The sequence below is a fragment of the Plectropomus leopardus genome, chromosome 23 (genome assembly GCF_008729295.1).
Source record: "Plectropomus leopardus isolate mb chromosome 23, YSFRI_Pleo_2.0, whole genome shotgun sequence".
In the NCBI taxonomy this organism is placed as follows: domain Eukaryota; kingdom Metazoa; phylum Chordata; class Actinopteri; order Perciformes; family Serranidae; genus Plectropomus; species Plectropomus leopardus.
Genome location: NC_056485.1, coordinates 18209268 through 18223698, shown reverse-complemented (window position 1 = coordinate 18223698; position 14431 = coordinate 18209268). Strand labels below are relative to the sequence as shown.

Here is a 14431-nt window from a genome sequence, read left to right as displayed (position 1 = left end):
GTCCTGATTCAAGCATGCATATTTGCTTCATCATACAGCAGATTGCCACCGTTGATGCTAAGGTTGCATGCTGCCATCATTCACTTTACTCGAGACATTGTTGCATCAATGAGTCACACTCTTGCAACTTATCAAAATAAAAGTCCTCTGCTACTGTAAAAGTGTAGTTTGTAGGATTTAGCGGCATGTTGTGCAGAGGTTGCCCATGATCCTATGAATCGCTGCTCCTAAAAAACTGAGGACACCTGAAATGCTGTATCACTGCAAGTTTCAATTAGGTCAGTTGTGGCTTTTCGTAGGTGTTTAGGCAGCTACATTTCGTAGGTTAAAACAAATGAGGCCAGAGGCAAAGCCCTGCATTTCCATATTGGTTTCCTGATCTGCCTGGAGCCTGAAGGGCAATCACATCCTATGTTTTGGCTACAAACACCATCCAGATGACCTCCATTTGCATGGTTATGTTGTTTGTCCTGCGTGGCGGCGGGGTGAGGATTTGCCCTATGCAAATCAGGCGCTCCTCGACTGTATTCAGCTCACACTGGAGAGGTTGCAGCTACAATACGGCACAGGAGGAACAGCTGGCCGGAGCGCGGGGGGTGAACACCGGGGGCTGGGTTAAGGACAATGTCCAGTTATGCTTGCTGCATCGGCCCTGAGGCAGAATAACCTGGTATAAGTGTGCGGAGCGAGGCTTTGCCTGCCCTGAGGGGCTGCGCTGCGAGAGCACAGAATACAAGCTGCTGTGGCTCACCGCTGATTAAAAGTGATCCACCTGGGCACGAGTGGCGCTTTGAAGTGCAATGATAAAACAAAGGCTGATGGCTTGTGCTAATTCGATGGCTAAGTGATTTCATTCCTCACTACATTACGGCTGGACAGCATTATTTTCTGGCAGTGGATGGAACAGAAGCTACTGCCAAAAGTAATAAAGTTAAGTGTTCTGTTAAGTGCACACACTACTCATCAGCTCACACATACAAGGGATTGGACGTGGGTATGCAAGGAGCACAAAGACAGAGCGCCACATGTCGCCAGTGGTGGAATTTAACTACCAACATTTACTAAGTACTGTACTTAAGTATGAATTTGAGGAACTTTACTTGAGTATTTTCTTTTCATTCCACTTTATACTTTCACTCCGCTAGCTCTCAGTAAGAAATACTGTACATTTTATGTCCCTATATTTATTTTATTTTATTTCTAATTTTAATGTTTGGAGGGTGGTTTTCATTTTTTTTTATTTTTATTTTTTTATATAAGTTTGGGGAGGGTTTAATACTTTTTAGAATTTTGACTTTTTTGATTTTTTTTATAATTTTGAGATTTGGTGTGTTTTTGATTATTATATTTTTTCTGTGTTTTGTTCTGCATTTTACTTTTAATACTTTATGAACATTTTCCTGAGTAAACTTACTTTTACTTGAGTGCCATTTTCAATGCATCACTTTTACTCGTAATAGAGTATCTTCACAAGTTGGTATTAGTATTTTTACTTAAGTAAAGGATCTGAATACTTCTTCCACTAGTGCATGACACAAAAAAACCCTGCAAAAAATATGAATAAAATGTGTCACAATCAATGCGGTAACAGGAAGAGATGAAATGTCAAGTCTGTTGCCCCTCCTGTTCGAGCCCTCAGCAGATGCTGGGTGACACGCTGGCTTCTCCCTCACAGTTAGATCAGCTTAATGACTGTTTAACTGTCTGATGGGCTAAAAAGAAAAAGGCTCGCCTCGCCGATAAACTCCCTCAGTTGCCTGGTTACCTGCCCGAGCAGGTTGCCTGTGCAGTTATTGTGAGATTAGGTAGGCGAGGAGAGAGAGAAAGACGGAACCCGATACCTCGGGGATTACAGTCAATGGTCAGCACTATTCTCCCTGCTCCCTCCCCGTCTCTCTCTCTATCTTTCCACCCGAGTCCCTCGTGAAACAGTGGGGGCCATTCTCTGCGCGGCTAACAGGGCCGTCTTTCTTGTGCTTGTCTCTATCTCTTCCCACAGACGGACAAAAAGAGAGGGAGTGGTAAAAAAGAAGGGCGAAGGAGTGCACACACACATCATCACTTGTAATAAATCAAGCTCGTTTGTGGCCAGGGGCAGATCTTTATAAAGGTGACTCAGGCCACCCAAAAGGGGGCACAAAAACTGACATACAAAAAATTCAAACATCAAGGAAATTTTGTGGCAGAAAGTGTATGTGGAGAGCATTAAAGTAAGTGAAAATGAGTATAAAACAAGGCGAAGACTAAATTAAAACAAAGAAAAATTTGTTGGGGGGGCACCAGGGGAAGCTTGCCCAGGGCACCAAATTTACTTGTTATGGTCCTGTTTGTAGCCAAATGTAATAAAAGAGAACATTAAATTTACATATAAATCCTGCAATATGAACACATTTCAAGAAAGTAAAACTGAGAAAATATAATAAAAAGTGAAGTTAATGGTATTCATTGATGACAATGTTTTCTACCACTAATCCACGGAGGGGAAAAAACAACAGACTGACTTTGGCAAGTAACTAAAAACTTCCAACATATGGGAAATGTTAGAGACGAGTGGGGAGAGCATTAGAGTCGGAGAAAGTGAAAATATAAAAGCCATCCAGGGTGCAGTATGAAACGGAATAAGATTGAATTTGCAAATTTGTTTGCGTTAGTGATAAATTAAAAAAAATATATTAGATAATAACAATGATTACTTGTTTGGGTGGGGCACCAAGATAGGCTTACCCGGGGAATTGAATATGCTAGGTTCGGCCCTGTATGTGGCCAAACATGATTAGTTACATATAAATTCTTCAGCACAAACACAACTCAAGAAAATAAAGCTAAGAAAACACAGTGAAAATGTAAAGTTAAGTGTATTCTTTGACGACATCATTTCCACCACTAATCTAAACCTTGCTCAAATTGTTCCCTTAACTGAGAAACACTCGTGTCCTTGAGTGTTTTATTATGTCTTTAAGCTGTAGTGCCACTCACTGAATATTTCCAGCTCCCTAAAAGGGAGAGCATGACCGCTCCGCTACTTAATCTAATACTGAGGTGGCTGTTTAAAGCCATAATTGGAGCACATGAACACACACACCTTCTCTTCAATTAGCTCTCTTGTGCAACCATTAAATTACGCTCTGTTCACCCAGAATGTATCAACAGTGAGTATTTATTAAGCCTGTGGGGTATAAAAAGGCAATTTAAATACCTGCTAGCTATTGTATATTAAACACCAAACAGGCACAATAAACATGCATGGTACTGCCCAGTAGACCAGTTTAACTTGTGCAATTTAAATATCCAGAATACCCAGAAATCACAAGAAAATCCTCTTTGTGCATTACGGTTTTTGCCTCCTAACAACCGCACAGTCCATAAAAGTTACCGCAGCATTAATGCAGAGAGTAAATAAATAATTATATAAGTGGAGCATGGTGACACACAATACATGCTGCTGCCGCAGCAGCAAATAGAGTGCCCTTTTAATTATGCAGGAGACATCCGAAAGCAACAGCACTCCTCACACTCTGGGAAGCAGCTCAGTGAACACACCATATTAGAAGCTGTTAGAGACAGAGCAGGGGGAAGAGAAGGGATAGAAGTAAAAGGGGGGAGTGAAATGATTTGAGAGGAGTAATAGCAAGAGGGAGGAGAGAGGGGATATAGAGAGATGAGAGTGGAGATTTAAAAAGAAACCACTGCGAGAAAAAAGGCAAGGCGGAGAGAATCATTGCATGATGTTGGCTGGAAAAACGGAGGGATGCAAGACATGCATGGATGCAGGGCCAGGTTGGTATAGAATAAATAACGAGATATCTAAAGGAAAAGAAAAATTTGGAAACAACAATCCAGCTGAGAGAAAACTCGAGAACTCGAAAGGAGTAGTGCTGACACCAAGTAAAAGAAAGATCAATAATTCATTAGACTGCCATAGAAAACACATAAAACAATACTGCTCTTTTTTCCCTGCAAATCAGCTGACTTCATTATGTCTTTGTTTCTCGCTGTTGTTGCACATCACAGCAGAAAAACAGCCAAAAAAATATAAAGACTCGACTGATAAAAGCGCACATTTGAATATCACATCATGCCACCTACACCCTTTTTTTTTCCTCCAGCTCTGCAAATGTTAGAGTTACTGGGAAAACAAGAAGGGAGCTGGGAGAAAAGCAGGTAGATATATGAGGAAACAGATAAAAAAGAAGCAGAGGCACAATATGGAAGGCCGTATAAAAACGTCCAATTTCACTGCGAGGTCAATGAATTGATGCAGGAGGACGTTAATATGACCTCCTGGCCAGATGTTCGTACTCAAAAGACTGTAAAACTGACTCACAAAGCCATGTTTGTGCACCTTTTCTGTCTTATTCTCTCAAAGACAAGGCTGCTTTGTCACAGGCTGAGAGGGGAAGGGTGAGAGCTCGACAAGGAGGAGTGTAACCGGCCCCTGGCATGCACCCCTCTGGGATAAAATAACTGCAAACCAAACCCTTATGTGAGCTGTCTGCAACACTCCCGACACAAGGTTGGAAAACCAAAAAAAGGCGACACATGCCGTGATAAAAGGGGAAAAAGAAGTTGGAAGGGCGAGTGGTATCAATACCCCGTTCGTTAGCAAATCTAAACCTTCCTTTTCAATATTACATGTGAATGGCACTCCAAACCAAAACAGATCAATACCACTAACTTGACACACATTAGCACCATAAAGGCAACAAGACTACTGAGACTCGCCCTGTCAGAAAGCATTATGGTAGAGAGAACACTAAGAGGAAGAAACAGAAGACATTTAAGAGTGGTGGAAGGGGAAAAAAAAAAGAACATGGACACGTGTCTTCTTACCTGTTTGTTGTACTTGTTGATAGTTTGACTGCTGTATTCAGAGCAGTGGTCAGATCCAAGGGAAATGTTATCTCCGGTGCCAACGAAGGTGTTGGCAGGGGGCAGGTCCTGAACTGCCTGGTGCTTTTTCCCAGCCGTCGGAGACTGTGGGTGAAGCTGCACGGTAGGGAGCGGGGAGCTGGACTTGTAGTGTCGGGCCAGATCTGGGCTCCCCGGCCCTCCGTTGACCGAACGGTAGCGGCCCATGCCGGGGCTGTCCGACAGCTTCTCGTTGACGCCGTCGTAGCGCTGCCCGTTGGGTTTGGAGGCCTCAACGGTGACGATGCTGCTGTAGAGCGGCTGTTTGGACTTTTGTTTCTTCTTGTCTTTCTTGGGCTTCTTGGATTTGTCGTGCTGCTGTGGCGTGAAGAAGTCCTCGTGGTCCTTTTTGCCAGCTTCATAGCCATTCTTGTTCTTGGGGCGACAGTAGCGTGCCATGACCACGACTAAAATAATAAGTATAACTGTCATGATGCCCGAAACGACTCCAATTACAATGCTCAGCCGCTGTTTGCTCAGATCATAGTTGGGGTCACCTGCGATGTTCGTGTTTAGAGACGTACTCAAACTCTTCGCCACCTGGGCCTCCACAACTGTTGAGTTGGATAGAGTCTCGTTGACGTACACGTGCACCAGCGTGGTGGTGCTCTGTGAAGGCTGGCCACTGTCGTTTACTTGCACTACAAGTCTGTGGAGGCCGTAGTGCTTCTGCTCCAGCTTCCCCACCAGTGAGATGACCCCAGTGCCTCCATCAATCTCAAACAGCTTGAACGGGTTCCCCCCAATGATGCTGTAGTTCAAGTCAGCATTGATGCCAGTGTCTGTATCGGTTGCTATGACAGTCCTTACTACTGTTCTGATGTTGCTGGAGGGAGGAAGCAGCGTGTAGGAGCTGTTTATTGGGAAAGTGACCGTGGGTGCATTGTCATTTTCATCCATGACAAAGAGGGAAACTGTGGCTGTGGCTGATCTGGGGGGGTCACCACCGTCCACAGCTTTGACTCTGAATGTGTAGGTCGTTTTCTGCTCTCTGTCAAACGACAAAGTGGAGAAAATAGTCCCTGTGTCATTTTCTATCGAAAAAATATCCTCTTCTTCCTCAATAAAAAGGCTCATCTCTGCATTTTGGCCTTTATCTGCGTCTATGACTGTCACCATGCCAACTGGGCTGTTTGGTTCAAGGTTCTCTTTGACATAGAAGGTGAACACATCCTGCATGAACTTTGGCTCGTTGTCATTCTTGTCCGCCACGAGCACGACCACTGTTGCAGAGCCCTGTAGAGTGTTTATGCCCTTATCTTTGGCTATCACTTTGAATTCGTAGCGCTCCGTTTGCTCTCTATCCAGAATGGTGTTTACTCGGATGTCTCCACTGTCTGCGTCGATAGAGAAAATCCCATTTACCGATGAGTCCAGGGAGTAGGCGATCTCAGCATTCTTGCCACTATCTGCGTCGATGGCCGCCACTGTTGTCACCCTCTCGCCAGGGGCATTGTTTTCCGGGAACGACACCTCAACTACATTCTGGCTGAAGATAGGAGGGTTGTCGTTTGTGTCACCCACTTTGACGATAAGAGAGTTATTACTTGCAAGGCTGGGGCTTCCAGAGTCCACAGCCACTATGACGACATTGTACTCCTGTGTGGCCTCGTAGTCCAGCGGAGCAGACGTGTGCAGGAAGTATTTCTTTTTATTCTGCTCACCCTCCATTTCACTCGCCGGCTTGAGCTGAAAGGGAACATCCCCGACCACTGTGCAGGTCACAATGCCGTTCTCCCCCTGATCTCGGTCTGACACTTGAACCAAGGCAATGGGTGTGTCCACCACCACATCCTCAGCCACGTTGGCGATGCCATCTTTCAAGAAAATGCGCCCGATTTTGCGTATCTCTATAGCAGGGACGTTGTCGTTCTCATCCTTGATGTTCAGCACCACAGTGGCCTTGTCCATTTTGGGCGGCTGGCCTCGGTCACGGGCCATTACCGTGAACCTCAGTTGGCTCACTTCTTCACGGTCGATGCGGTGCAAGACACTCAGCCACCCTGTGTTCTCATCCAACCTCAGCAGCCTCCTCACTGACTCTGTGGCTGCCCCGAACACATACTCAATCTGACCGTTCACCCCCACGTCTGCATCAGCCGCCTTGAGCTGCAGTATGGGGGCACCGGGGGAGCTGTTTTCCGGTAGGTCAGCTTCATACACACTCTTCTCAAACCGAGGGTTGTTGTCATTCACATCAGTGATCATCACCCTCAGAATGGCCTGCGAGGAGCGAGGGGGATCTCCTCCGTCCCTGACTCGCAGCGTGAGCTCATAGGAGTCTCTCTGTTCCCTATCAAGGGCCCCTTTAATAATGAGTTGAGGCTGCTTCTCGCCATCAGTGGTGTCAGCAACTTGCAGTTCAAAGACGCTGCTCCTGCTCGCCCCCTCCTCAAATCTCCTCTTCCCCGAGAATGAATCCCCGGAGGAGCCCAAGCGCCTTGAGTTCTCCCCATTGTCCTGGATAAGCTCATATCTCTCTATTCCATTTCGGCCAAAATCTCTGTCTGTGGCTGTGGGCAGCAGATAAAGGGTTCCAATGGGTCTGTTCTCCTCCACAGACAGTGTCAGGACAGGGGATGGGAAAGATGGAGTGTTATCATTTATGTCTAATATGATGACTTTCCCCTCAAAAAGGTCGACCCAGCTCTGGGCTGGTCCAATCACTGACACTTCGAAATCTATAAAACACTCATTCTCGTCAAAGATCATTTGGCACTGCTGTAGTTTCTCGCGGTCTATGCGCCTCTCGTTGGTGGTGAGCTCACCTGTGATGTTGTCTATTTTGAAGAAATCAGAGCCCGATTCCAGCGTGAATGTCACCTCGCCGGAACCGGCCACGATCCCCAGGTCGCCCGCCACGTTCCCGACTCTGACATCGGCGGGTCCCTCCTCGGCCAAACGGTACCGGAGCACTTGCTTGGCGGCGGGCTGATGCACGAGCTGCAGGATGAGCATGCAATAGTACAAATAGTCCACTGCACCAGTAGTCCTCATTGTTCCCTCGTGGAAAAAAAAAACACTTAGATGGGGAAAAATGTCAAAAAAAAAAAAAAAGATCAGTAATCACCAATTAATCGGTACTGAAAAAAGATATTTCATTTCCCTCTGCAGCCCGATGCGTGAGACTTCATCCTCGGACGACTTCCTACATCGCTCCTGCTGCAGTGCAAAGCAGCAAGTGCACGGGCTTCTCTGTGCTTTTCCTCCCCCAGCACTGGATGTTAGTTGCTCTTTCCCTTATTTTATTTTTTTTAAAAAAGAGAGAAGCCGCAATGATATCAAAAACTCACCACAGAGGCTCCGTGCGCTCCCGCAAATATGTGAAAATCATGCGCGTAAAAGCCAAAAAAACCCCACTATAGTCCGAGCATTATGTTACCAGAAAGTGATTCAGTCCATATCCTACTCACAGTTTGAGGTTAGAATCTCCTCTTTTTTCTGGGTGAGGCTGCAATATCCCTCTGTCCGCACGATATGTCCACAGAGGATCATTTAAATACCCGCGCAGTTTTTCCAAAACTCGGAGCGCGGAGCCTGTCAACTCTGCGATCTTGAAGGATGCGAATATGAAGCAAATTACCTGTCCGGCTGCTCTTCTTCCTTGCAAGTGCAGCCAGCAGTCCTCTCTCTCTCCTTTTTTGTGTTGCAACTCCACAATGCAAAGAAGAAAAAAATGTATATCCGCAGTTTTTTCTTTTCGAATTCCTTACTGTGTCCAGCACATTCAGGCTTGTTCCTTCACCTGCAGACGCGCCGCATGTGTTGGCAGCCCCTATCTGCAGCACTGTGAGAGGGATTCACAAATGATATTGCAGTCTCCCTCTCTCGCTCTCTCACTCTCTCTCTCTCTCTCCTCTCTCTCTCTCTCTCTCTCTCTCTCTCCACCTCCCCCCTCAGCAGCAGCAGCGCGCACGTAAACAGGGTCGGACTTGGTCTTGATCGCCGGGTCCAGACGCCAGCAGATAATATTTGACGAAAAAGAGGGGGACAAGAGGAGGGAGATGCCGAAATAATGATGGTTTTTAGAGCGGGGCTTTCTCTAGACGTGGCTCGGCACTTTACTGATGCTTCATATGTGGGCGATGCGGCGAGATATCCCATTTAAAAACACACCATTTTAAGGCATTTTATATTAAATTACGCATAATTTCATTCTGTAGCGAAATCCGGGCATGATATTCCTTGTGGAACGCAACTTTTACGCACTCTTATTGACCCAAGTTAGGGTTTTAACATGTTCCAAATGTGTGACACAAGCCGCTGCAGGACAGGCGAGCCGGGACGTTGCTGTCTGTGTGCGCAGTGCCGTGGTTTCCCTGTGGTTACTAATATGAATGCGTGTGGTCGTCGGTGGCTCTCCGGCGCGGCGCAGCTTGCGGTGTCTGTCTTTTTTTCAGTCTACTCCAGAAATGTGAGACAGCGGCTGTGAATTTTATGCGTAAAGCGGTTTCTTGTGGCCACTGCGCAACTCCCTGTGCAGGATTAGCGTGTGTCCAAATGCAAGCACTTGCGATGCGCAAACATTCATGTCACAAATTTGGCCACAATCGTGCTTAAATCCTCCCCAATGGTGCACTGTGTTTTTGTGCGTAAATGAGCACATTCGCCAGCGTGGATTCACATTTATTTGCTATGCAAAGCGCAAAACATAAAGGCAGAAACTTGTGCTTTAATGCGCGTGCGTGAGGACTCCTCCTCTTAGTTAGAATTGGGGATGCTCTCGCGTTTTTAATGTAGGGACAGTGCGGCGCGGAGATTATACAGTGAATGAGTGAGTGAAGGAGTGAGGGGCAGAGTGGGATAGCGGCAGGGGAGAGGAGCGGGGAGGAGGTAGGGGGAGGAGGTGGAAGAGGGAGAGGAAAGGAGGCAGCCAGTCTCAGCAGCTGCATCTTTCTCAGACGGCTGTCTGAAATTCCAACAGTGGCTTTATCCTTGCTTACTAGCGCCCTCTATCGTCAAATTAAACTCCCTGAAAAGGAGTGCGAGTACAGCAGATACAGAGTGGACTCATTTATGCTGCATGTACACTATGGATGTTTTCATATTCATCTTTTAGTTTTGCTCAAAAGACACATTGTAGTACAAAATAATAGTAGCACATACAATAATGGTTGATTAGAGGGAGCGTGTGTGTTTATGACTCAGAATTGTGTATGAATGTTGTGAGGCAGTTTTTATCATCACAAATTAAAATGGAATATTTCATCATAGGGGAGTGAGACACAACTTCCCTCAGAATAATAAATATGTTTTGTTCAGAGAGTATGATAGTATGAGTCATAAAGAATTAAATATACACTTTGAATATGATTGTGTTGCAGTTTGTCACAATATAGTAGATGTGGGCGATGCCCTAATTTTAACTTTGATATGATCATAGATGATCACTCAGATTAACATGTAGCAACAAGGAGGAGACTCAAAATGACCACAGAGAGATGCAAAGGAACAGCAAAGAGACACAAAAGAACTACAAAAAAGGGAGAACAGCCACAAAAAACAACACAAAATGACTTACAAGAGATGCAGAATTCACTCAAGGAGGTAAAAAATTACCTCAAAGAGATACAAATTCCCTCATAGAGACACAAAACTATCTCTAAGAGACACTACATTACTTATGGGACAAAAAATGAAGTCAAATAGACACAAAATGAGCACAGAGATAGAAATTACCCCAAAGAGACATGAAATTACTTACATGAGACAGAAAATGACCTCAAAAAGATACAAAATCATCTCAGAGACAAAAATTACCCCCAAAAGAGAAATAAAATTACCCCAGAGAAACACAAAATTACCTACATTAAATTATGTCAGAGACACTAAATTACTTATATGAGACAAAAAAAAAAACCTCAGACACAAATCACCCGAAAGAGATATACAATTACCCCAAAGAGACATAAAATTACCCCAAGACACATTAAATTTCCTCTGAGACGCAAAATTACTTCAAAGAGACAAACAAAATTGACTCAAAAGACACAAAATTATGTCAAAGAGACACGAAACCACAGACGATGCATACTGAGAACAAAGTCTGTGTCGTGGCGGTGGGGCCTTTGGCCCATTGTCTCCCAATCCGCCTGTGTGTATGATACCTGTTACAATTCAAACAATAATAATGCAGATAATTTTCTTGAACGGGTATGTGATTTTTTCAAAATAACTATAATTTTTAGAGAAAAAAAGACTGTTACTGTTCGTAATGTTTAAAGAGGATACTCATGTTGTTGCTGCGTTGCTTTTTCTTTTCACAATTAGTGCATCTTGCTGTATTTCCATCTGCAAAGTAAAAAAAAGTAGCTTTTTCTGACATTGTCTGATGCTTGATGCAGAAGTGTGCGGCTGTGCGCAGCTGCTCTGATGTCATATCGGTGTCCACAGTTATGTGACACGGGCTGGCTAAATATCAGAGCTGCTTTGGCACAAACATGATACAAACGTACTTAAAAAACCTTTGGAAGTGATGCAGCCACTCACATTCTGCTTTTATTATTTCTGTTTTTGTTTGTTTTCAAGAAATCGATAACAAATGAGTAGCTTGTTTAGAAGTATTTGTCCATCCCTACAATAAAGCACAGGTGCATGCCACTTTATCCTTACTGTTAGATGTATTTGACCCAGCTTCAGTTTCATTTTTACGTTATTGTTGGGTTGTTTACTCAAATGTATGGGTTCTTCATATCCCTGCAACAATGCACTTTATAGATTTTAATTTGTCTTTTATCTGCTTATTTATTACTTTTATCTACTTATTTTGATTCTGCTATTTATTGATATACACTGCTCAAAGGGTACAAGCTAGATTTATGATTTATTATTATGAATTTAAAAACAAAATGTTATTTATAAACTGCGGACTTTCACCAAGGATATCGCTGTTTGTGTCCTTTTTTTTCAAGTGTCTTTGAATACCTTGAAAAGCGCTGTGAATAAAATGTACTATAATAAAAATTATTATTATTATTAGCAGTAATAGTAGTTTATGACCAAACCAAAACAAAAATTAAATAAATGAAGCACAGCAACACTGAAAGTCTGCTTTTATTGGAAATTTTGAATCAACCCTCAAGGCAATTAATAAAATCACAACATCTAAAGACTCATATTCAACACACGGCTATTTCTCTTACATACAACAAACACTATGAACCCACTGCATCAGAGGAGACCCACATAAAAACTCTCTGTCCACAGGCCTTCAAAATAACCACACATAAAGTGAAACTGAGCTTGTAGGCGATTCTAAGGCGGTGTGCACTATCAGAACCGCGAAGATCAAGGCTACAAATTCATCACTGAAAATCATTACCATAGCTGTGTGTAGCATCGATCTTGCTCTAGAGTGGATGAGTGGTCCAAAATGATGCTTAGAAAAGCACTCGACGGCGTTACAAAGATCTCATCGGCGAAAACGAGGTGTTTTGGAAAACGAGATGTTCACAAAAAGTGACTCATACTCCCACACGATGACTGATAGCACACAATTAAAACAAGTCCTGATAAGAGATGAAGCATTTTTCGCCCCAAAAGTGATTTCCTGACTGAATCTTTTGCATATTAAATATTTGATGCAAAGGACTGGATGGCAAATGCTTCAGAATCTTGAAATATTTCCCCGTTTTGTTCATACCCCATGCAGAGTCTCTATGTGTTAATGAAATGTGATGAAGGAGAAAATGAAAAATTGGCCTTATTTAGTAATATTTTATGCTTTCCACTCACATTGCACACATTTTCTACATTTATCACATACTCTCTAATAGAAAAAAGTCAGTGTGACAAATGCTGCAGTTTGGCGTGATTACCTGAGAGCACTAAGTGACTCTGCTCGAAGGTAAAGTTGCTAAATAAGTAGATTTCAAACCTGAGCAGAAGGTGTGACTCTCCTGTGAATAAAAATAGAGAACAGCGTAGAAGAAAAGACAATGAGGAGATAAAGAAAGAGCTGTGATGTGTTTTAATTTGTATTTTATCTGTATTTACCTGGTGGAAAGCATATTTCACACCTAATGAGGAGAGTTGAACCATTTGACACCTGTGTAAATTGGCTTGATTTCTTTCAAAAACATAGAAGAAGGCATTGAGCAATTTAGAAATATATACCCCCAAATTAGCCAGAAAATTACCTGAAAATTCGAAAGAAAAAGGGGAAAACAAGGGAAAAAGTCTTTAAAAATCAAAATAATTCTGCAACATAATTTTAAACAGGTAATGATGATCGTTTTAGATCTAGAATTTCCCCTAGCTTTTTAAACTAGTTTTCTAATTTTACCATTTTTTTGCAATTTGTGTAAAAAATCTTTCCAAATTGCTCTTTGACCTTTTTTTTGTTTGTTTTTTAAAAAAATTGAACCATTTTGCACAGGGTTCAAAGGTTTAAACACTCGAGTGTTACGTGACTGAGGCAGAAATCATGTTTAAAAACGTGTTAAAGTGTGAAAGTTATATTCATGTTAACATTTGTCAAGTTATGTTCTATACCATACATTATACCATGCATGTTATGTTTAGGCAACAAAAGCACATGCTACCACGGATGGTTCGGATTGGGGCAAAAAGGGCACATGGTGAGGTGCAGAAAAAAAACATAACAATTATACGGGAAGCAAACACTGGAGTCCTGCATGGAAGTCCGGGGTTTTTGGACCCGCTGTCCCGCCCAGCCTTTAGGGACCTAAGTGCTCCTCATATTAAGTCGTTAGCAGCAGCTTTTCAGCCTAATGCCATTGTGCTGAATTTCATGCAGACACAGCGTATGATAATAGCATTACCTGTTCAGTTCGGCCACGTTCTTACCTGACGCCATCCTGCGACGTACCATGACAACGATGGCTTTTGGTGTTGCAATCTTATGCCAGATCTTATGCACTGTCAAAGCGGCGGCCTTTTACGAGTTCGGGCTGGTAAAACTGAACCTGTGCAGGTCTCCAGTTCACATGTGTGCATGTTCAAGAACAAATCATGTGCAAATTCGAAAAACCATTGTTCCATAGCGCTATTAGTGATCAAAAATTCTATAAAGTGTATGCAAGTGTTTGTTCCCACTCACATGTCAATAGGACATCATGGTGTGCAAGATCTTTGTCAAAATAAAGATGCGTCGCCACCATCTCAAACACAAAGGTTGCACAAATTACTGTGAAAAGAGTGACTAATATTGAATATAGTGAAGAATTGTTGTTTCATGTCTAATTATGGAGATGAACTCAGAGATGAGCAATCTACCACCTCGAGCTTGGCCGCCGTCATTCTGACTGTGTGGAATCTCGATGCTGGCGATGATGGAGGAGCTGGTGGTTGGATGTTGGCATGAGGAGCTGGAAGCTGCACGCTGCAGGTGCAGCTAAGTGGATTGATAAAAGGGGTGGTGATTAGTGATTGGCTTTAGGTGAGGGGGATATTAACTTGATTGGATTGTAACCAGGATGCAGTCGCTTCTTAAAATGTTGAAAGATGTGTGAATGGATAAGAGATGAGGTGTGGCTGAGAGCAACTAGAGGAGTAAGAGTTT

At 43.3% G+C, this 14431-nt stretch overlaps 1 protein-coding gene across 6 annotated transcripts in view; it reads right to left on the bottom strand.

Moving 5' to 3' along the window:
• pcdh7b (protocadherin 7b) overlaps positions 1-8625 on the bottom strand; it is a 156746-nt gene extending 148121 nt beyond the window's left edge. For all 6 annotated transcript variants that reach the window (XM_042512087.1, XM_042512088.1, XM_042512089.1 and 3 more), the window contains exon 1: positions 4831-8625. In XM_042512087.1, the coding sequence (XP_042368021.1) occupies positions 4831-7905 (3075 nt within the window). In that variant the 5' untranslated portion in view covers positions 7906-8625. The remainder of the gene's footprint in view (positions 1-4830) is intronic.
• Between the last annotated feature and the right edge of the window lie 5806 nt (positions 8626-14431).